This window comes from Pteronotus mesoamericanus, unplaced genomic scaffold (genome assembly GCF_021234165.1).
Source record: "Pteronotus mesoamericanus isolate MK-2021 breed Mesoamerican mustached bat unplaced genomic scaffold, CSHL_Meso_final contig_52, whole genome shotgun sequence".
NCBI lineage: Eukaryota > Metazoa > Chordata > Mammalia > Chiroptera > Mormoopidae > Pteronotus > Pteronotus mesoamericanus.
In genome coordinates, this window is record NW_026555189.1 from 12,498,871 (window position 1) to 12,519,136 (window position 20,266).

The window sequence follows — 20,266 nt, forward strand, 5'->3', positions numbered from 1 at the left end:
ACAGTCTCAGGTGACCATGGGCCCCTCACAGGGCATCTCTGTTGTTGGAAGAGGCTTCTAAGATCCCCACTACCACAGGCCCTGCAGGTAATAGGAACATGGCCGCTGGGGACAGGGGTGGCAAGGCTTGGTCAGCAATGACCCATGCTGGCATCATGGAGAGGAGTCAGAAGGTGAGGGACCCCCCCCTCACATCTCACATGGTCCCACCACCCACATGGTGGCGGCAGACCTGGAGTCATCCTGGACTCTAGATACCTCCCTGACTCTCAGGCCCACAGCCAGGTGGTCATCCAGTCCCCCAAGCTCTATCCTCTCAAAGGGATACTACCAGACTACCATTGTCCCCGTGGTAGCCTCCTCACTGATGTCCCACTTTATGCCCTTATTGCTGTGGATTGTTCTCCACATGCTAGGTTGACACCAATCAACATTGTCAAGCCCCATCATTGTCTGCTTAACCCCACTCATGACCCTCCCATTGCATGCATCATAGTGAGCGAGGACCCTGCAGTGAACTCTGGCTGTCTCCCCCAATTTCCACTCCAGCAGCTCTCACATCTCCAACCTCAATGATTTCCTTGCTGCTTAGAACAGGACAACCTTCCCCGGCTGGTGTGGCTCAGTGGATTGAGTGCCAGCCTGCAAACCAAAAAGTTGCTGGTTCAATTCCCAGTCAGGGCACATGCCTGGGTTGTAGGCCCAGGTCCCAGTAGAGGGTGTGTGAGAGGCAACCACACATTAATGTTTTTCTCCCTCTCTTTCTGTCTTTCTTCCCCTCTCTCTAAAAATAAATAAAAAATTAAAAAAAAAAAGAACAGGACAACCTCATTCTTCCTCAGGGCTTCTGCACTTGTTGCACTGGCACCCGTCTGCAGTTCCCACTTTTGGGGACTCAACTGAGTTCTGCATTTAGGCCTCAGCCCAGACAGAACCATTGACTTTGAAGTAGCCCCTGCCCAGCTCCCATTAAAATATAATCACTGGAAGAGCAGGCCCCTCACCTGTCCTATTACTGTCTCCTCCTACATTACTAGTTACCACCAGCACAGTCCCTGGCATACAGCAGATCCTGCTTAATGAATGAGTAATGCACCCCCCCCCCCCTTTCCAGGATAAGGTCCTGGTGCCTCTCAGATGTGGAGAAGGAGGTAAGTGACTGAGAAGTCCACAGGGCTAGATGTGAGTTCTGGAAAAGACTAGTAAAAGGGGAGGGTGTTCCTGTGAAGGGGAACATTCTGGGCAAAGGCCAAGTGTAAGAATAAACTCAGAGACAGAAGAGCCAGGCCGTTGTGTTGTTTCCCTCAGGTGAAAGTCCAGCCAACAACCTTCACCCCTCTGTGGTATTGGGCCCTTTGCGTTCCTTCCTCACCCAAACTGCAAACTCCCCTGTCTGAACCAGGCGGGAGGCTGGGCTTGGGGCAACCCAACAAAGACCAGGGCTTCTGAGCTGGTTTGGTAGCCAGAACTGAGTCCATTTGGAGGTCAACTTATTCTCCTAAAGCTCATGGCTCAGCAGGCTCCCATTCTGCTGCCACAGCCTCCCTGGAGCCTCCCTGGAGTATGAGAGGTCAAACACTGATCCAATCATGACAGAACCCTGGAGGAAAGGGGCCCAGAATAGGGCATTTAACCTGACCTAGGCATCAAGAAAGGGTGACTAGAGGAAGAATTAGAGGTGGGTCTTGAAGAATAAGTAGAAGTTTGTCAAGAAAACAAAGGGTGCTCTGGCAGGGAGCTTAGCATGTCCAGCAGCCTCAAGACCTGAACAATCACAGCAGTGTGTCTGGAGCACATGGTAGGTGAAAGTGGAACTGACATGTTGAAGGCCCTGAAAACCAAGCTTAAAAATGCGGGAGCAGGGGTGGGGGCAGTTAGAAAAAGAAAGAAAAAAATGTGGCCTCTCCGTTTCTGGCTGCCACAGCAAGAGGAACTGCAGCCATGTCTGTCCACCTGAAATAGATGGTCCTACAAACCGCTCCAGCTTCCTGATCAAGCGGCACAAGCTGACATATAGCACTGAACCCATAAGTTGAAGGCCTCCAACTTTTTTCACTATAACGTGCTGACTGAACATAAGACGGTGGGCATGAAGCCAGACACCCAGGGCCAAAGTGTGGTGATCGGAATGAAGCAGAAATCCTGCCCGCGAAAGCCTACGTAAGGACCACCACCACCAAGAACGCCTGGGCCACCCTGGGCAGCATCTGGCACATGATCCGTGAGAACCGGGGTAGCCCGGATCTGGGCATGGCCGCCAGCTGCAGGGCCAGGCCATCCAGTGGAGACAGAAGCCCCTGATAGTGAAGAGGAAGCAGTCCTTCCCACGAAGAGCTCCTGAGCACCTCCCTCCCCTTACAGAAACTTTCAAAAAAAAAAAAAAAAAAAAGTGGCCTATGTCCAGGGAGCCAGGAGCCGCGAATATTCTCAAGCCTTGGTGAGGTGGCCTGAGGGGTAGTATCAAGGGCTTTGCCCTTTCAGCTGGAACAGCTCTCCAGTGCACGCTTCTCTTCCTTGAACCTAGCACCTAAATCAAGCGGCAGAATCAGTGCGCCCTCTGGTGGGCACTCAACGGCGATTCCGCAAAGGGCCGGAGATAGGCACACGCGGGGAGCCCAGAGTTCTTGCTACTCTGGAGGCCGGGATGATAGGGAAGGGTGATCTGGCCCAGGTAGGGGCCTCTAAGGGTGGGGATGGGCCTGGGACAGAGAGTGGGGATCGCCGCCGGGGACACCAGCAGGCACCTAGCGTCGGAGCCTCTCCCACAGCGGGAGGGAAGGAGGGTGCAGCGGGGTTTTACACCACTCCTAGGCTCCCTGGAGGTCCAGAGTAAGAGCAACACTCCCCGCTCCGGGCAAGGATCTCCACCCTGGTACCTGCCCATACCAATGGCTGGAGCGTCCACTGCCTTCGTGGCAGGACTGCCCCTCGAGTTCTGCCACGAAGAAATGAGGCGAGGACGAGAGATTCTGTAATCGTGAGGCCTGGCTGGAGGAAACAAGTTCCTTTCTCCCTAATACCTGGAGTATGATTTGATAAAGGCACCTGGAAGGACCACTGGAGCCTCACTCACCCCTCTCGCATACCCCATCTCTTATTCATTCAATCATTCATAATTTGTGAATCCTAGTGGGGGTGGGGGTGGGGACATTCATCAGTGACACAAACATTTCAAACTACAGGAGGGATCTCTGCTATGGAAGTAGGTGCCTTAAAAGGGGAAAATCTGGAAGAAGAGCAGGGGTTAACTAGGGCAAGGGTGAGATGCAAGAGAAGCAAAAAGAGCAGGACTGGTGCAAAGGCCCTATGGCCCCAGGGAAGATGACTATTCCTGGAATACTTGATGGCAGACAAAGCAAGACAACCATTCATTTATTATTATTTTTAATCCTCATCCAAGGAGATGTTTTTGATTTTAGAGAAAGAAACATCACATGCCTGGGCAACCTAGGTACATGCCCAAACTGGGAATCAAACCTGCAAACCCTCCTTGGACCCCACGACCCTCTAACCAACTGACCCACCCTGCCGGGGCTTGACCATTCATTTATTAAGTCTTGAGCAACTACAATGCTCCCTAAACATCTTGGGGGAATTGGTTCCATGCCCCTATACCAAAATTCTACCAATGCTCAAGTCCCTTATATAAAATGGTGTAACTTTAAATCATTAGATTACTTCTATTACCTAATATAAAGTAAATGATATGTAAATAACTGTTATACTGTATTGTTCAGGGATCAACTTTCTGGAATAAAAAAAAAATTGATCCACGGTTGGTGGAATCCACGAATACAGAACCTTGATTTGGGAGGGCCAACTGTACTCTATATCCCAGGCCCAGTGGTAGGAACTGGGGATGAGCCTGTCCTCAAGGATCTGGGGCTCTCGTGGGTGGGGGCTGGGGCAGGGAAACAGTAAATGATTTACTAATTGGATTAGAAGTTGGTGTAGTGCTGGGGAAAAGGAAATGTGAGAGACAAACGGGGGACGGGAGTGCGGGTTGTTTAGTATTAATGGGGTGATTTGGGAGGACCCATCTGAAGATGAGTAAGGAAGCTCAACAAAGCAGGGCCCTAAGATTCCTTATTTATTTCATTGTTCAATTACAGTTGTCCTCTAAGGTTATTTTAAAGAATTTAGTTTTTTAATGAGAGGGCAAGCCTCGGGAATCGTCAAGGGGGTGGAGGCGGTCAGACAGGGACAAGGGCGTTGGGGGAGCAGCCCCACTCTGCTAGTCCAGTGCTTCAGGTTCACTATCCAGTAGGTACAATACTTGGATACGCATGAAGGTGTCTCTAATGAGAATACTCTCGCTCTTAGGACGGCCAGAGAGACCACACTGGAGAGGTCAGTTACCTCAGGGGGGAGGCTTCCGAGAGGCACCCGCGTGGAGACCCGCGCCGAAGAAAAGGGCAAGGCTTGGGGGGTCTAGAGGTTGATATTGGGGCACCAGGGTGGGTGAGGCAGAGATCAAGCAGCGCCAGGGCTGCCTGCGGAGGGCGCCGGGGTTCTGTCCCGTAGGAGCAGCGCAGAGAAGAGCTCGACGAGGAACAACGTAAGCCAGGAGTTTCAGGAGAGCCCAGGGTTCTGAGGTGCTGCTGGGGTCAAGGGGACTGGGGAGAAAGGTCCGACTCCGTTAGGTGCACGCTCGCTTCAGGGTGGATGGGGGAGGAGTCTTACCTCGCTGTTGTGCCCAGCCCCGCGACCAAATATTTGACATTCCAGGCTTATCTGGAGGGGGGCGAGGCCCGAAAAACTGCGTTTCCCCATCCCGGGCCTGATTGGCTTAGCTCTTCTGATCGGGGACAAGCGACTGGCCCGGGTGGGCGTCAAGGGAGGGGCAGCTGCGCGGGGATTCAAGCCCGCACCTCAGGGGGAAGCGCTGGTTGCCTGAAGCCTCTGGAAGAACTGTCTACGTCCCACTCTCTCCAGACCACTGTGTCCCGGTGCGAGTCACTTCCGTACCAGGGGCCTCAGTCTTCAAATGGGGACACGCTGAAGTGTGGGTTCAATGGGCAAGGCCTCGAAGGCCCCCGCCACTCCAGGCTATTTCGCTGTCCGAAGATCCGGACGCAGCGTCTTACTTTTCCGAAATCGCGAGGTGAAGCTTCCTCCGCCTCAGTTTTGGCTCGGGCTTGGCAGCCCCAGTACTTTGTTCTTGCCGGCCTGGAGTCTCTTCTTCCCGCCGGATTCTTATTCAGTTTCTCAGTCACATAAATGGGAAAATTTGGGGGAGTTCTGGAAATGCGCCATAAAGGAGCCTCACCAAGACCGACGAGGCGAAAGGGTGCTGAGAGCCCTCCACGTGGGACTGTCCGAATTAGAATGTTGGTCCAGGATGGAGGAGGTTTTGCAGCCCGCAAGCTCACATTACAAATTTGCCGCTTGTCCCCATCCGCCACTGCGCTCACATCTCTAGGCAACAGGCCCATCATCAAAGGGGTAGGGCTATAAAAACAGGCTGGAGTTCCTACGTGGGGTAGGGGTGAGGCTCCAGGCCCGGACCATCCGGCTTAGCAGGGTCTGGAGTGCGGCTCTCTGGAGCTGGGGTGAGGAGGTGGGTGGGGGGTGTCCGCCTCTTCCTTCTGAAGCAGCAGCACTAAGGCCTGCGCACCTCTGAAAGCGCTTTGGCACCGCGGGCATTTCCTACAGAAGGCTAAGGCCTGGCCTTCCCACCTGTATCGACAAGCCCTGTTCTGTGACCTCTAAAGACTGCCGACAGCTCTAATGACCTCTGGTGATCCCCCCCACAGTTCTCTGGGTGATACCCGGTAACTCTCACCGCCCTCTTTGACCTTTGGTGACTTCTGTCACTCCAGGCCAGCGGTCGCGGCCCCCACAGCCTCCGGCTCCTGGTGATTTTCACAAGTTCCATGTGACCCTTAGGACTAGAGAGGGCTTCTGGTTTTGCCCTTTTCTTGGCGAAGGCCTCATGGTTGGAGGGGAGGAAGAGGAGGTCGCCCTAGAAATCAGCCTGCTGGGGGAGTCGGAGTCTGGGCCTTTGGCGCGCGCCCAGGCCGGGCGTGCGAGCGCGCGCGTCCTGGGGTAGGTTGAGCGGCCTTTCCTCCCTGGCTCCCAGGGCCGCCCTCGGTCACGTGGCCCACAGGGCCCGACAGGTAACTCGCCCAGAGAGGGCTGGGGCTGGTAGCTGCCCCGCCTCGCCGGGCGCCGCGGGCGGGTCTCAGCAGCGCCCACTGCGCCAGCCGGGCCGCAGGTGCCGCCCCCGACACACGGTGTCCCGCCCAAGCTGATCCGCGTCTGCCGTCGGTCGGTGCGTGCGTGCGCCTCGTCGGTCCGCGTGTGTGTAGCCGAGCGCCCCCCACAACTGCGGCCATGACTCCGCCGCCACCCCAGCCGCCGCCCCCGGGCCCGAACCCTGGCGCAGACTCTTCCGCCGACCCCCGCCCAGAACCTGGACCCCTGGTCGTACTGTTCGGGGCCACAGCCGGTGCACTGGGGCCGGATCTGGGCTCAGACGAGACCGACTTAATCCTGCTAGTGTGGCAAGTGGTGGAGCCACGGAGCCGACAGGTAGGGTGGGGTGGGGGTGGTGGGGTCCTCAAGAAGCTTCAGGACCCGAGGGGCGCTGTGGCTGATCGGTTTCCCCCGCCGCTCGCAGGTGGGGACGCTGCACAAGTCACTGATTCGCGCCGAGGCGGCCGCACTGAGCCCTCAATGCCGCGAGGCGAGTGGCCTGAGCGCCGACAGCCTGGCGCGGGCCGAGCCGCTGGACAAGGTGCTGCAGCAGGTGAGCGCCGGGGCCGGGTTGAGTGGAGACACTGCCGGACCCCAGGGACATTTCTCGGCGGGAGAGGCGGCAGGAGGCGAGGCCTGGCGCACCGCGACTTACTGGCCCGGGCGGTAGGACGGGTTCCTGTTGTTTGAAACTTTCATCGACTCCCGCGTGTGCGTGTGTCCGCGTATGCCGGGCATTCCTGGGGGCGTCTTACTTCTCAGCCTTTCTAGATACAGCCTATTGAAGGGGTGAGGATGGAGGCCGCGAGACTCTTCCCAGAGTCCCTGGCCGGCTGGGGAGCAAGGCTAAGACTGAGACGCCTCTGGGAACCTGCCCAGCCAGGTCTCCCAGAACGGTAGCCGGAAGCCGAAAGGGCCCAAGGGCCTGGGCTTGGTCATAGGTCACAGTCTTTGTCGCCTGCGTCCTCGGCCCACCCACCGGCCTGGGAGACGCTGGAGCGGGGGCGTAGGGCGGTGTCTGCCCCAGAGGCAGACGCCGCCAGGTGTAAGCTGCTCGTCTAGGCCTGCCCCAGCTGGCTGGCCAGGCGTGGGCGCTGTCCGGACCCCGCCTGGAGGTTACTGGCCTCCTGGGTGCTAAGGCCTAGAGTTGTCCCGGCCCTAGCCGAAATGGAAGGCTGTTCCTCTTGCTGTTTTCTTTTTATCTTCATTCCTGCGCTCAACCCGGGTCTGACTCTAGTGTAAGTGCTTTATACGCACAAATTCTTTAATCTTCCAACAACTCTGGTGGCTCCTAGTCTGCTACAGAAGGGCTTCCAGGCTAACCTCAGCTTGGGAGTGGGCTGAAGGAGAGCTGGGTTGCCTTGCTCTGCCAGTCTCAGAGTGTAAAGTTGGTGTGGGGGAGGTTCTTGGGGCTGTGCTTAGTGCTTATACCTGTTCTCCAGCAGCAATGGAAGCTGGGGGAGGGGTTGGGCAGCTTCAGGAGTGCCACCCCCTCTATAAGCAAACAGCTCAGTGCCAGCCGGTCGATAGGGTGTGGGTCAAAGCTCATGCTGCCCCTGGCGTCCAGGTGTGGAGCTCTGTCCTTGGAATTTCTCTGCCCCTGGGTTGGTCAGACCTAGAGGCGGGGCTGCCATTGACCGTGAGGCGGATGGGCCTCAGGCAGGACTGGGCCTCTCCCACCTGTCTGAGGGTGGTGCCTGGTCAGGGACAGGTTTAACCTGCTTTCCCCCGCCCCTTCCCACCTGCTTGTCCCACTCCACCAGGTGTTTGCTCTGGCCCCACTCCAGACTCCTGGAGTGTGTGTGATGGGGGCTTGGGTGATATGTAACTGCCCCCATTTGGCCTGGAGAAGGTGATAGTGGACTGGGGTGAGAAGGGGAACACAGAGCCAGGCCCAACAGGTGTGGCCACCTACTCCCCAAACAGGGTAGGGCTGAACATCTGGCTGAACCAGCTTTGCAGCCTGTGCCCTCTTTCTTCCTGCCTGCCCAGCGAGTCTGCCTTTCTCTCTCCCCAGTTCTCACAGCTGGTGAGCGGGGATGTAGCTTTGCTGGGCGGGGGCCCCTACGTGCTCTGCACTGATGGGCAGCAGCTACTGCGACAGGTCCTGCACCCTGAGGCCTCCAGGAAGGTATGCCACTGAGGGCACAACAGGGGGCAGGGTTCCCAGGACACCCAATGTTGTGGGGGTGGGCAGGGCAGCTCAGTTTCGCCCATTCATCCCCCTTCACATGTGCCCCCAGAACCTGGTGCTCCCCGACACCTTCTTCTCCTTCTACGACCTCCGCAGAGAGTTCCATGTGCAGCGCCCAAACACCCACCTTGCCGGGGACCTCACCGTGGCCACCATGGCACAGGGTACCTGTGACCCAGTGGGGTTAGGGTGGAGGGGTGGCAGTAGGTTGTATTTGAGTATGCGTGTTGGTGGGCTATATGCACACACACAATCGGCATTATCTACTGCTTATGTGCCTTAAGTGCCACATCTCTTAAGTCTGTTCTGGGCACATTTGGAGTGTGGCATTTGTCTACATATGTCTGGGCTGGGGGATCTGTAAGGGCATACTTGAGTAGGGCCAAAACAAACGTGCTTGTGGGGATTCCACATGGGTCTACATATGTAAGGGACTTGGGCCTACATATGTAAGGTGGGACCATAGTGTTTATACTGGTTGCCCCAAGGCCTCTCATACTGGGATTTGATTTCCTCATTGTTCTTTCTCTGCTTATAGAACTGGGGCTGGAGACAGATGCCACAGAGGATGACTTTGGGGTCTGGGAAGTGAAGACAATGGTAGCTATCATCCTCCACCTGCTCGAAGGGCCCGGTGGTAAGGTTCCCCTCACCGCCTGTCACCTGTTCTCTCAGGTCTGGGTGAATGCCTGCCTAGTAATTCCTCAAAGCCCCCTTTCCCACTTCTTACCCTCTCTGAAAGAGCATAAGGTAGAAGACCCTTTGGCACCTCCTCATCCTCTTCAACTGTTCTTTTGGGTTTTTTTTAAAGGTTTTATTTATTTACTTTCAGATAGAGGGGAAGGGAGGGAAAAAGAGAGGGAGAGAAACATCAGTACGTGTGAGATTGGTTGCCTCACAAGGCCCCCAACCGGGACCTGGCCCGCACCCCAGGCATGTGCCCTGACTGGGAACTAAACCAGTGACCTTTCGGTTCACAGGCTGGCACTCAATCCACTGAACCACACCAGCCAGGGCCAACTGTCCTCTTTTTTTATGGACTTTGGTGGAGAGAGCCCCCTCCACCAGACCCTGCTGACCCCCATGTCGTCATCTCTTAGGTCAATTGTTTTCGAAGCCTGAGGTGATAAAGCAGAAATATGAGACAGGACCTTGGTGAGTGCAGGGCAGGGATGGGGTGACAACAGTTGGACAGCTCTGACCCTGGGCCTTCCCCCAACAGCAGCAAGACCGATGTGGTGGACAGCGAGACTGTGGTTCGGGCCCGTGGGCTGCCCTGGCAGTCATCAGACCAGGACGTGGCTCGCTTCTTCAAAGGGCTCAACATTGCCAGGTGGGTGCAGCAGGATGGGTGGGCCCAGGAGGGCAGGCCTACCCAGGAGGCACTAACGTAGCACTGGCTCCACAGGGGTGGTGTAGCACTCTGCCTCAATGCCCAGGGCCGCAGAAATGGCGAGGCCCTCATCCGCTTTGTGGACAGCGAGCAGCGGGACCTAGCGTTGCAGAGACACAAGCACCACATGGGTGTCCGCTATATCGAGGTGGGGATTTGGGCTGGGAGTGGAGCAGTGCAGAGCTGAGGCCAGCCAGGCCTGAGACCCATAGACTGTCCCCACTATACCCACAGGTATATAAAGCAACAGGAGAGGAGTTTGTAAAGATCGCAGGGGGTGAGTTGTGCTCCCAGCAGTACCTAGCTCCCCCTGGTTCTTGACCCATGTCCCACTTCTCCACCACCCCTTGCCTTTCTGCTCTCCTGTGTGCCAGGTGTGGATGGGTAGTTGGAAGGGCATGAATGAAGAGAGTGGTGACTCTCATTCCCCCCACCAAGGCACATCACTAGAGGTGGCTCGTTTCCTGTCACGGGAAGACCAAGTGATCCTACGGCTTCGGGGACTGCCCTTCTCGGCTGGGCCAGCAGACGTGTTAGACTTCCTGGGGCCAGAGTGTCCAGTGACTGGGGGTACCGATGGGCTGCTCTTTGTGCGCCACCCTGACGGCCGGCCCACAGGTGATGCCTTTGCACTCTTTGCCTGTGAGGAGCTGGCACAGGCTGCCCTGCGCAGGCACAAAGGCATGCTGGGTAAGCGATACATTGAACTCTTCCGGAGCACTGCAGCCGAGGTGCAGCAGGTGAGCACCAAGGGCTGCCCCGCTCCCATGTGCTTTCCCAGGGTGCCCCTCCCATCGCCTGTGTCCCCGGCCTACTTGGTATGACCAGCCTGTTGCTGTCTTCCTTACTAGGTCTTGAACCGCTATGCATCCAGCCCACTCCTTCCCACATTGACTGCTCCACTGCTGCCCATCCCCTTCCCACTGGCAGCTGGGACTGGGAGAGACTGTGTGCGCCTTCGAGGCTTGCCCTATACAGCCACCATCGAAGACATCCTGAGCTTTTTAGGGGAGGCAGCAGCTGACATCCGGCCCCATGGTGTGCACATGGTGCTCAACCAGCAGGTGAGGCTGATGCCAGTAGAGGGACACACTTACATAGGGAGGAGTGTGTGGTTGGGAGTAAAGCAGTCTTGTTAACAGGACAGACTACTTATAAGATGATGTGCACAGGGTCGGCCATCGGGCGATGCCTTCATCCAGATGACGTCAGCAGAGCGGGCCTTAGCTGCTGCTCAGCGGTGCCATAAAAAAGTGATGAAGGAACGCTACGTGGAAGTGGTCCCCTGCTCCACAGAAGAGATGAGCCGTGTGCTAATGGGGGGCACTTTGGGCCGCAGCGGCATGTCCCCTCCACCCTGCAAGCTGCCCTGTGAGTGTCCAGGGCTGCGGAAGGAAGAGGCATGTGGGGGTCAAGGCTGCCGTAACCCTCACTTTCTATAGTGGGGACTTCTTTCTGGCTGCTCCACCCAGAGCAGTGCCAGGCTCCCTGAAGATGTGCTCTCTACTTCTGCCTCTAGGCCTCTCGCCACCAGCCTATGCCACCTTCCAGGCCACCCCGACACTCATTCCCACTGAGACAGCAGCTCTCTATCCCTCTTCAGCGCTGCTCCCGGCTGCCAGGGTGCCTGCTGCCCCGACTCCTGTTGCCTACTACCCAGGGCCAGCTACTCAACTCTACATGAACTACACAGCTTACTACCCCAGGTACTCTGCTGCTAAGAGAACTGCAAAGACCTGCCCCCTGTCCTGGTTTGGAGGAGGATCATGATCCCCTTCCAAGGCTAGATATCCCAAGGTCCGTGAAACCTAGGGAGTGAAAAATGTGGACTGGCTAATGCTAACTACAAGCTAGAATGGGAATGACGTAGAGGCTATGGTTTTAGGAAAGGGGAACTGAACTAAGCATAAGGCAGAGGCAAGGGAAGGAGGAGGCAGGTGTTGGCCTAAGCCATAGGTGGGACTGAATTACTAAAATCCTGCTTTTCCCACCCTAGCCCCCCAGTCTCCCCCACCACTGTGGGCTACCTCACCACTCCCCCTGCTGCCCTGGCCTCTGCTCCTACCTCAGTATTGTCCCAGCCAGGCACCCTGGTCCGTATGCAGGGTGTCCCATACACAGCTGGCATGAAGGATCTGCTCAGCGTCTTTCAAGCCTACCAGGTGAGTTGTGACTGGAGGTTTTGGGGGCCTGGCTAAGCTTAGAGCTCCCTGCCCTAAATCTCTGTCCCTTCTGCAGCTAGTCCCTGATGACTACACAAGCCTGATGCCTGTTGGTGACCCATCTCGCACAGTGCTACAGGCCCCCAAAGAGTGGGTGTGTTTGTAGGTGAGGGAATCAGAAGGTAAGAGCTAGCTGATGTCCTCAGCTAACATGTCTCTCCGGTGTCCAGAGAACCAGTGCCCTCAACCCGGTGGCTTCTTGCTGAAAGCACTCAGAGGAGCTCAAGCCTGAGCTCCATCCCTCACTTACTGTTACGCTGTTCACCCCAAAGATGATGGCTGGACCCTGCATGCAGGGCTGGGGGTGGAATGGTGCTACCCTGCTCCCAGTGGCCTGACCCGGGCCTCTTGAGTAGCACCCAGAGAGCCTTCAGTCTGTCCTAGATATGGTCCATGCCCACAGATGCTGTGGGGCTGACATCCACAGCAGGCTTGCCTTTTTTAAAATGCAAGCCCTGATACCTTCAACGTATGACTCCTGGGAGCCTCTGAGTAAAGATCCCAATGGTGGGGGAGCAGAGAAACCAAAAGTGCTGGCCCCAGCCCCCAGGATACTTGGACCTCAATGGCCACGTTGTTCCAGGGGTGGTCCCACCTAAGGGTAGTAGCCCTTCCAGCTTGGCACGAGAAATATCAGATGGCAAAACCACAGACTGTTTTGATGGACTGTACTGCAGTATCCCCAGAGGACACTAGGGGGCAGGAGGCCCTCACATAAAAACTCAGGCTTGACTTTTAAAGGGAATTTTCTGCCTACTTTTCACGCATACCTTGGGCAGCCCAGTTGTCCTGAACTCAGCAGACACCATGGAATGTCCTTTGCACCCATTAAAGGGAGCAGAACTGAAGCTTCACAAGGAATTTGGAACTCTACCCTCTCCATAAAATATACAAAGGTTCCTAACCACATGGACTTTTTAAAAGCCAAAGTACCCTTAGCTTTGGCCCCGAGTCAGGGGCTCCACACCAGCCCCAAGTGGAGGAAAACTCAGGCAGATTTCAAGGAGACTGTTGACCTGTCATCGTTTATTATTATTTCAGCACTGTAACTGAGGAGCCTGAATTGCTGGCTCTTCCCTTTGTATTTGTGTAAGGAGCACTGTACTCCTATAAAAGGTTTTAAAATACAAAATGTACAAGAAAACACAATCCCGAGTGCTGTAAACATAACTGAGAACCAGTTCCTTAACTGAACATCATTCATTTTTTAAAATACAAGGTTTCAACTTGAGCCCATCTGAGCCTTAAAGACAACCATCTGTTCTGATATCAAAAACAGTTTCTCAGGCAGACCCAGCAGAACTCTGATGATAGTGACTAGCCCTGGGCAGCAGTAGGCTGCAACCCAGGCAGCAGCACCACACTTGATCCTGGAGACAGCTGTTCCTTTTAAAGCCGTTTTCAGCCATGTTTCTCTGTGTATTTCCAGTAAGCAGAAGGCTGCTCATCCCACTCTTCTACCCAGATCTTGCACGGGCTAGAGGGGGGATTGGTGCTAGCACATGCCCAGCTGCCAGTGCTGCTACTAGAACTCAATTTGCATAGTCCAATGGATCTGTGCTTTAACACCACTATGTTGCACAAAAAATGTAAGTCTTTATCTACAAGGCCAAAAAATATTGACTTCAGACCAAAGCTTTTACAAAGCTGATACAAAACTGCTTACATAGTATACAAAGCTCTATTTTAAAATTTAACTTTTATTTTAAATAGGAAAGCATTTCTAGTGCTACAGGCATCAAGGTATTTAAAAGGCATCAAAATTTGGTGCATAGCAACTCTGGATCATAGAGACTTATTTTTGAGGACAGAGCAGAGCAACCCCCAATGGATCCTGCAAGGGGACCTTATGCAAGAAACCCATGTGAGGCAGCTACACCAGGGGCAAGAGGGTGGAGGCAAGTCTGGCCAGCTCTTTGGAAATTCATCTTGGGGGCTAGCCCCCACAACCTCCAAAGGAAGCTGTGCGCTTCCAACCATAGTCCTGAAAAAGCTCACTCTCCACACTGACATAAAATTCACTTTCAAAGAAAATATGAAAACACTCAGTCCAAGAGGGACCAGAGCGATTTATAGAACTAGTTTTAAGGAACAAATCTAAAACACGATTTAAAGCCAAAAAAAAAAAAAAAAAAAAAAAAATTACCATACTTACTCATCCTGGGTCAACAGCTCCTCCCTGGCTGACTACAGGTGGTGAGCAATGAGCTGGCTCCCTCTGCCCAAGACTCACTTGGCCTTAGTAGAGAATCCTGGCATCTAGGACCCACAACCCCCTGGAATAACAGCATCAAACCTTTGACCAGCCCAGCACACTGCTTCCTATGTAGGCACTCAAATGTACTTTCTGAATAAATGAAAGTACATTACTTCATCTGAAAACATACTGCAAACTTCAGGAGCTCTGAAATAGGCCCAGGTCTTGGACCAGGTAACTTATCCCATTAATGGGAGGGGGTAAACATGGGGCTTGAAAAAAGCACCCGAGTTGGGCACCTCCTTTGGTAGACAGCAGGCTGGAGTTTCTTGCTGGCCCTGGCCTTGAGTGCCAGCCTCACCTGCAACAGCACCACGGCATCTTTGGTCTGGAGGGTCAAGTCTATGATGCTACCTCATTTTTGGATTTGCCTCAAAGCCTTTTTGGGAAAAGGTTGTTTTTTAGGCCCTGCAGATGGAACAGGGTAGGCCAGAATCATTTGAGGCTGTAAACAGAATGAGGGATAAACCTTCCATGCCAGTGTGAACATTAGAAACTTGCCATCTTGCCAGAGTCCTGCATTTTCTCTGCTCCTGTTCTGAAGCATAGCTCATTTGTGCTTAGCTCCTGACAAAGCCTGGCCCCTAGAGATGAGTTAGAACCAGCAAAGTTGCTTAAACCACTGTGAGACTGTGGCTTCAAAGGTTACAGAGTAGCCAAATGCTGATGCTCCCACTTGGAAAAGGAGACATAAGGGAAGAGCACTTGTTTGTAGGATGGCAGGAAATTAAAGCTACCAAACTAAGACCTCACCTTTCAAAGTCACCTTGTAAATAGCTATCTCACCTAAGGCCCTGAGGGAAAAAAGCAATTTCAACATGGAGTCAGAATGGAGAGACTGCAAGAAAATTATCTAGAAAGTTACAAAAAGGCTATGCTCTGGAATGTCATTTTTTATTCCAACACTTCAATGATTGGAATGGTCTCTTCTCATTTTATCTAACAGTTTACTTTTATAAAGAGGTATAAGCTACATTTGGCTTTATTTCCCATGAATCTATGAAAGGCTTCAGGACATATGCTTGAGTTTCTGAGGCATAGGTGTGGGCTTGGGAGAATTTTTGTCTTTTATATTTGCCTCTGGAAGGTTTTATCAAAAGTTTCTATTTTAAAAATGTCATTAAAGCTAAAGGGTCCTTCAATGACCATAAAGCAGTACAAATCACCAATCCTAGCTAAGCAACCAAGTCACCTGAAAAAGCAGCACCTCTGAAATGAAGAGCCTGCTGCATTCACACTCAAAGCACCCATCATATAAAAGTATCCTATTCAAAAATAAAAAGCAAAGCTCATTTCCCCAAAGCTCAAAACAGCCTATGCTGCTCCTGTTCTTTTATGAAATCTACCAAAGGCCTGAGGTGGAGGAATGCTGCTTTCCCCACAAACTGTGACCTCCAATTCCTGGTGCCAGTCCTTAAGGCCGCAGAGTTGGAAACCCAAGGTCCAAGGAGAGAAACATGCTGTGAACTATATGGTGGTGGTGGACGCAAGGTTGCAGCAAGCACTGTCAGAGCCCATCAGATCTTCCTAAATCCAGGGATTCGGGACCAGAGAGCGGAGCCTGCCTGCTCACCCCTGTTCCTTGGGAAACAGAAATCTGGGACATGTCTCTCCCAATGATCTCGTTCACTGGAAGAAAAAAAAAAAAAAAGGAAAGTGATTAGTGTTGCGGGACTGATCATATGATGCTCAATGCCAAGCTCTATTTCAAAGACATTTTTTCCTTTGTCATGGCTTTCTATGAAGGTAAAGGCAATGTTTGAAACCCGCTTCTGAGGTGAAAGGAAATATTCCATAAGCTTTTCCAGATCCCTCTTTTTCTCCTTTTCAGTTTAGTCTGGGATGGGAAGGGGGATGGCTGAGAGAATAGAGAAATGTTCTCTCTCATTCTAAAGGCTCATGCTCTAGAGCACAGGATAGGATACTTTTGAAATGTGTCCACATTAATCTAACTTTTCCTTAATTTGCATCCTTTTAGGAGAGTTTTCCTTTTCTGATCTTGCAGTATGCCTCATATATAAAGTAAATGAAATAAATGCTTTGGTGAGAGCAATACTGAGATTTTGGGGTTATTTTATTACCCTATGCTAATGAAAGCATACTTTAATTATGTGGAGGTATATGTATTGTTTCTTATCCCTTCTGACTGCAGGCCCTTGCTTTTCTGTTGGTTTCCATGACTAAGTGCTCTGTGAGGTCCAGTGCAAAGATTTTTCAATTTTAAGGAACCAACACAGAAGGGAACACCCAACTTAAGAACCTTTAGTTCTCTTACCATGAGAACTCTTTGCTTTGAAGTGAAAATTCCTTGCCTTATCAGCTAAAGATTCTATACTAATCCCACGCTTCTGCATATACTCAAAGAACTGAAAACATATATCCACATAAAAACTTGTACTCAAATATTCATAGCAGCATTATGTAACAGCCCCAATGAAAGCTCAAATGTCTACAAAGTAATGACTAGATAAAGAAAATGTGGCTTATCCATAACAATAGAATATTATTTGATCATAAAAAGAAATACAGTTCTTATATATGCTACAGCATGGATGAACCTTGAAAATATGCTAAGTGAAAGAGGCCAGACACAAAAGGCCATAAATTACTTGATTCCATTTGTAGAAATTGGCCAGCACACAGACAGGTAGATGCCAGTTGTTATGGGAGTGACTGCTAATGCCCATGGAGTTTCTTTTTAGAATAATGAAAATGTTCTAAATACCATTAAAAAAAAAAGCTTAGTCAACAAAAAACGGTACTATCATTACTTAATTAAATCATTTATGAGGTAAGTACAAGTAAAAAAAAATACTAAGTGAAAAAAATATTCTAAAATTAGATGGTGGTGATGGTTGCACAACTATGTGAATATACTAAAACCACTGAATTACATACTTTTGAGGTTGCTGTAAACAGAAATAGGCCAAGACAAAAAGTTTCTATATTTAGAATTTGATGTACTCATATAATGAAGGAGATACTAACAATCACTTTTTAAAATCTTCAAGTATTAACATCTAATTTTACAGTTTAGGTAGACAAGAAAAATTCTAACTCATACTCATTATGGCTATAAGAAAAAGGGAACTAACATTTAGTCATTCCACAAATAGTTATTGAGTATCCATGGGCTTTTACAACTGAAATTTTACATCTTATTTCAATTAATCTTCAGAACATTTTAACATCACTACCACTTCACAGATCAGTTAATTGAATCTTTGACAGTTCACATAATTTGCTTAGTAAATGGTCATGTTAGCTTCAATATACGTGTCACTTTTTGGAGACCAAAAGACTAGAGAAGCACAGAAATCACTTGGATAAAGAAAATGCGAAGGACCTGGAAAAATGTGAAACTGGGAGAAGGAGAGTGTAGTCTGGTAATGGGAAGAGGAAGAGTGGAAAGAAGGACTGATTCATCACCACCCCCTAGGTTTTGAGTGTAGAAAAAATGGTGCTCTCATCATTGGAAAAAAGCCGAGGAAGAATTTAGAGGGGGAAGGTGATAGGGAGGTTAGGTCTGGAATAGGAAATTAGAACATCCAAACGGAAAAATCCTGTGACAGGGACTACAGTGAATGGTCAAAGCAGTAAGAAATTTAGGCATCTTCATGCTAGAGATCTGGAAGAATGGGAGTAGTTTTATAGTTTCACTGAAGAGCAGGAGGCTGAAAGTAGTGAGTGGGGATAACATTGTGCCCTGATAGGACCTGGGAAATCACATATGTAAGCAGAAGAGTAGCCTAGAAATTAGGTTTGATTTGAAAACATGCATTGCCACTAAATCCACATGTGTCCTTGGACAAGTTACTTATATAAGATTCCATCTCTTTCAAGCGTTAAAGTCTGTGGTTTTAATGTCGACAATTTTTTTACTCTTTAAAAAATATTTACTTATTTTTTAGAAAGAAGGGGAAGGGAGAAAGAGGGAGAGAAGCGTGTGAGAAACATCAATCCGTTGCCTCCTGCACGTCCCCAACTAGGGAACTTGCCTGCAACCCAGGCATGTGCCCTGACTAGGAATTGAACCAGCAACCCTGAAGCTCGCAGGCCAGTGCTCAATCCAGTGAGCCACACTAGCCAGGGCTCAATGACAGATTTTTAAGTGGCAGCACTCAGTAGGCAAAGAAATGAAGGAGGAGGATTTGGTTTAACTGATTAGTATTTAATGTAGAATAGTAAAGAAGTAGGGACTATAAGCTAAAGAAATCTAATTTAAAAAGGGTGATGATTAATCAGTGCTGATGAGCTAATAATCACTGATTGAGACCAACTTCTTTCCTTTTTAATTTTTTAAAAATTTAATAGTTATTGTATTTTTTTGCATTACCATTTAGTCTCCTTGTACCTACTTCCCCGCCCTCCCAGGCCAATTTTTGAAGGTCACTGATATGGACCTATGAAGGTCTTTGCCAGAGAGAGGAAGCTTTTAAAGTAAATTTTCCAGATTAGGACTTATCGACTGTTCATGATGGTTTGCAAAGAAGGGTGGAATTAATCTAAATATATTCTTCACTGCTAGAAATAACTAGCAGTTATGGAATGTAAAGTTTCTATGCACATAAAAAATTACAAGAATGCTTTCCAGCACAACACATTTTGTTTTCATTTTCCTCCTAGGTATAACGGAGATTTTTTTTTTTTTATTGTTAAAACCTCATACAGTATTATAGTGAGAATAATAAAGGGAACATAAATAATTAAGGCAGCCCTTGGCATCTCTGTTATTCCAAACCACATAATAAATAAGAAACAGAGTTTTCAGTGTGGATCTATGGGCTAGCCTCATCATGTTAAGAGGGAGCACAAGGATGGCCCATGGTATCTGTGCATGACCTCTAACATTACTCATCATATTAGATTATCAGTAGGCATCGCGATCTGTCTCTCAAATAGGTTGTAAGCTCCGGAAGGGCAAGGGCCTTATTACTGAGAAAACATCAATTTCTGATGACTGAATAAATGGATTCTACTTTGATGTAATTACTTGGACACTATTTGGAAATAGTACACTGAAAGCTCATTAGGTGCTAGGATAGGAAGGGGACCAGAAAATGTTGTTGAGACTAACACAAGACATCTGATTTTGGTTTTGACAGTGTCTATTTTAGACAGGTTTCACAGCAGTGGCAAAAAGCCAAATAGGGAAGTACCCAGCTCACATTCAAGTCACCTTTTCCTATGACTTACCCTTTCCAAAGACGGTAATTTCAGAGATGTTCCAGGCAGCCATGCGACACACCTTTTTCAATTCTTATCTCATTGTTCAAGTTTTAAAACTACAGAGTGATAAGAATGGTGCTTTATCATCACCAAAAATCACGACTGTTTTCCTGTTGTTTTTTTTTTAAAGATATGTTGCTGAGAAGTATTTTCTTTTTTTGAGGATGAGTGTTTCCTTTATTTTTTAAAGATTTTATTTACTTATTTTTAGAGAGGGAAAAGGAGAAAGAGAGGGAGAGAGAGAAAAACATCAATTACATTGATTAACTGCCTCTTGCATGCCCTTAACTGGGGATCTGGTCCACAACCCAGGCATGCGCCCTGACTGGGACTCGAACCAGTGACCTTTCAGTTCGCAGGCCAGCACTCAATCCACTGAGTCACACCAGCTATACTTTTCTCGTGTTTTTATGAGGACTTCAATGCCTACATTTTCTTGAGGATGAAGGTCTGTATCAAGCATTATCTAGTCCCTTACCAAATACACTTTGGTAAGTATGAACCCATTGTTTTCTGAAGTGGCCAAGCACTGTCACTTAAGCAAAAGCCTGATTTGAAGCTGTGTTATTTTTGCTCCCCCTTACCAAAATTCTGCTGTTTTTTTTGTCCGGTGAGCCTAACCTCACTTAGCTGAAGACACCTGGAAAGTTTTTGACAGTTTAGGATTTTTTTTTTCTTCTGAGAGTACATTTATTAAAGCTGGGGAGAGTAAAACAAGTAAGGGTCTAGGAAAGAAGCGAAGGAGACTAGGCAGGGCTGCTCTCTGCTCACTG

The 20,266-nt window shown here is 50.3% G+C and overlaps 2 protein-coding genes and 1 pseudogene across 3 annotated transcripts in view; 2 read left to right on the forward strand and 1 right to left on the reverse strand.

Moving 5' to 3' along the window:
* Positions 1-1,908: 1,908 nt before the first annotated feature.
* Positions 1,909-5,778, forward strand: LOC129075129 (60S ribosomal protein L28-like; annotated as a pseudogene).
* Positions 5,779-6,287: 509 nt separating this feature from the next.
* ESRP2 (epithelial splicing regulatory protein 2) lies at positions 6,288-12,149 on the forward strand. Its single transcript, XM_054579294.1, has 15 exons — positions 6,288-6,534; positions 6,623-6,751; positions 8,216-8,329; positions 8,442-8,556; positions 8,931-9,029; positions 9,493-9,547; positions 9,615-9,725; positions 9,801-9,933; positions 10,020-10,062; positions 10,224-10,525; positions 10,637-10,849; positions 10,958-11,156; positions 11,305-11,491; positions 11,782-11,947; positions 12,024-12,149. Exons 1-15 carry the CDS (start codon positions 6,337-6,339, stop codon positions 12,111-12,113), a joined length of 2,154 nt encoding a protein of 717 aa, XP_054435269.1. The 5' UTR covers positions 6,288-6,336; the 3' UTR covers positions 12,114-12,149.
* The window catches only part of NFATC3 (nuclear factor of activated T cells 3), a 101,892-nt gene continuing 93,623 nt past the window's right edge, over positions 11,998-20,266 (reverse strand). Inside the window, exon 10 of one of the 2 annotated variants that reach the window (XM_054579290.1) lies at positions 11,998-15,893. In XM_054579290.1, the coding sequence (XP_054435265.1) occupies positions 15,772-15,893 (122 nt within the window). In that variant the 3' untranslated portion in view covers positions 11,998-15,771. The remainder of the gene's footprint in view (positions 15,894-20,266) is intronic. The other variant, XM_054579292.1, reaches the window with a different exon arrangement.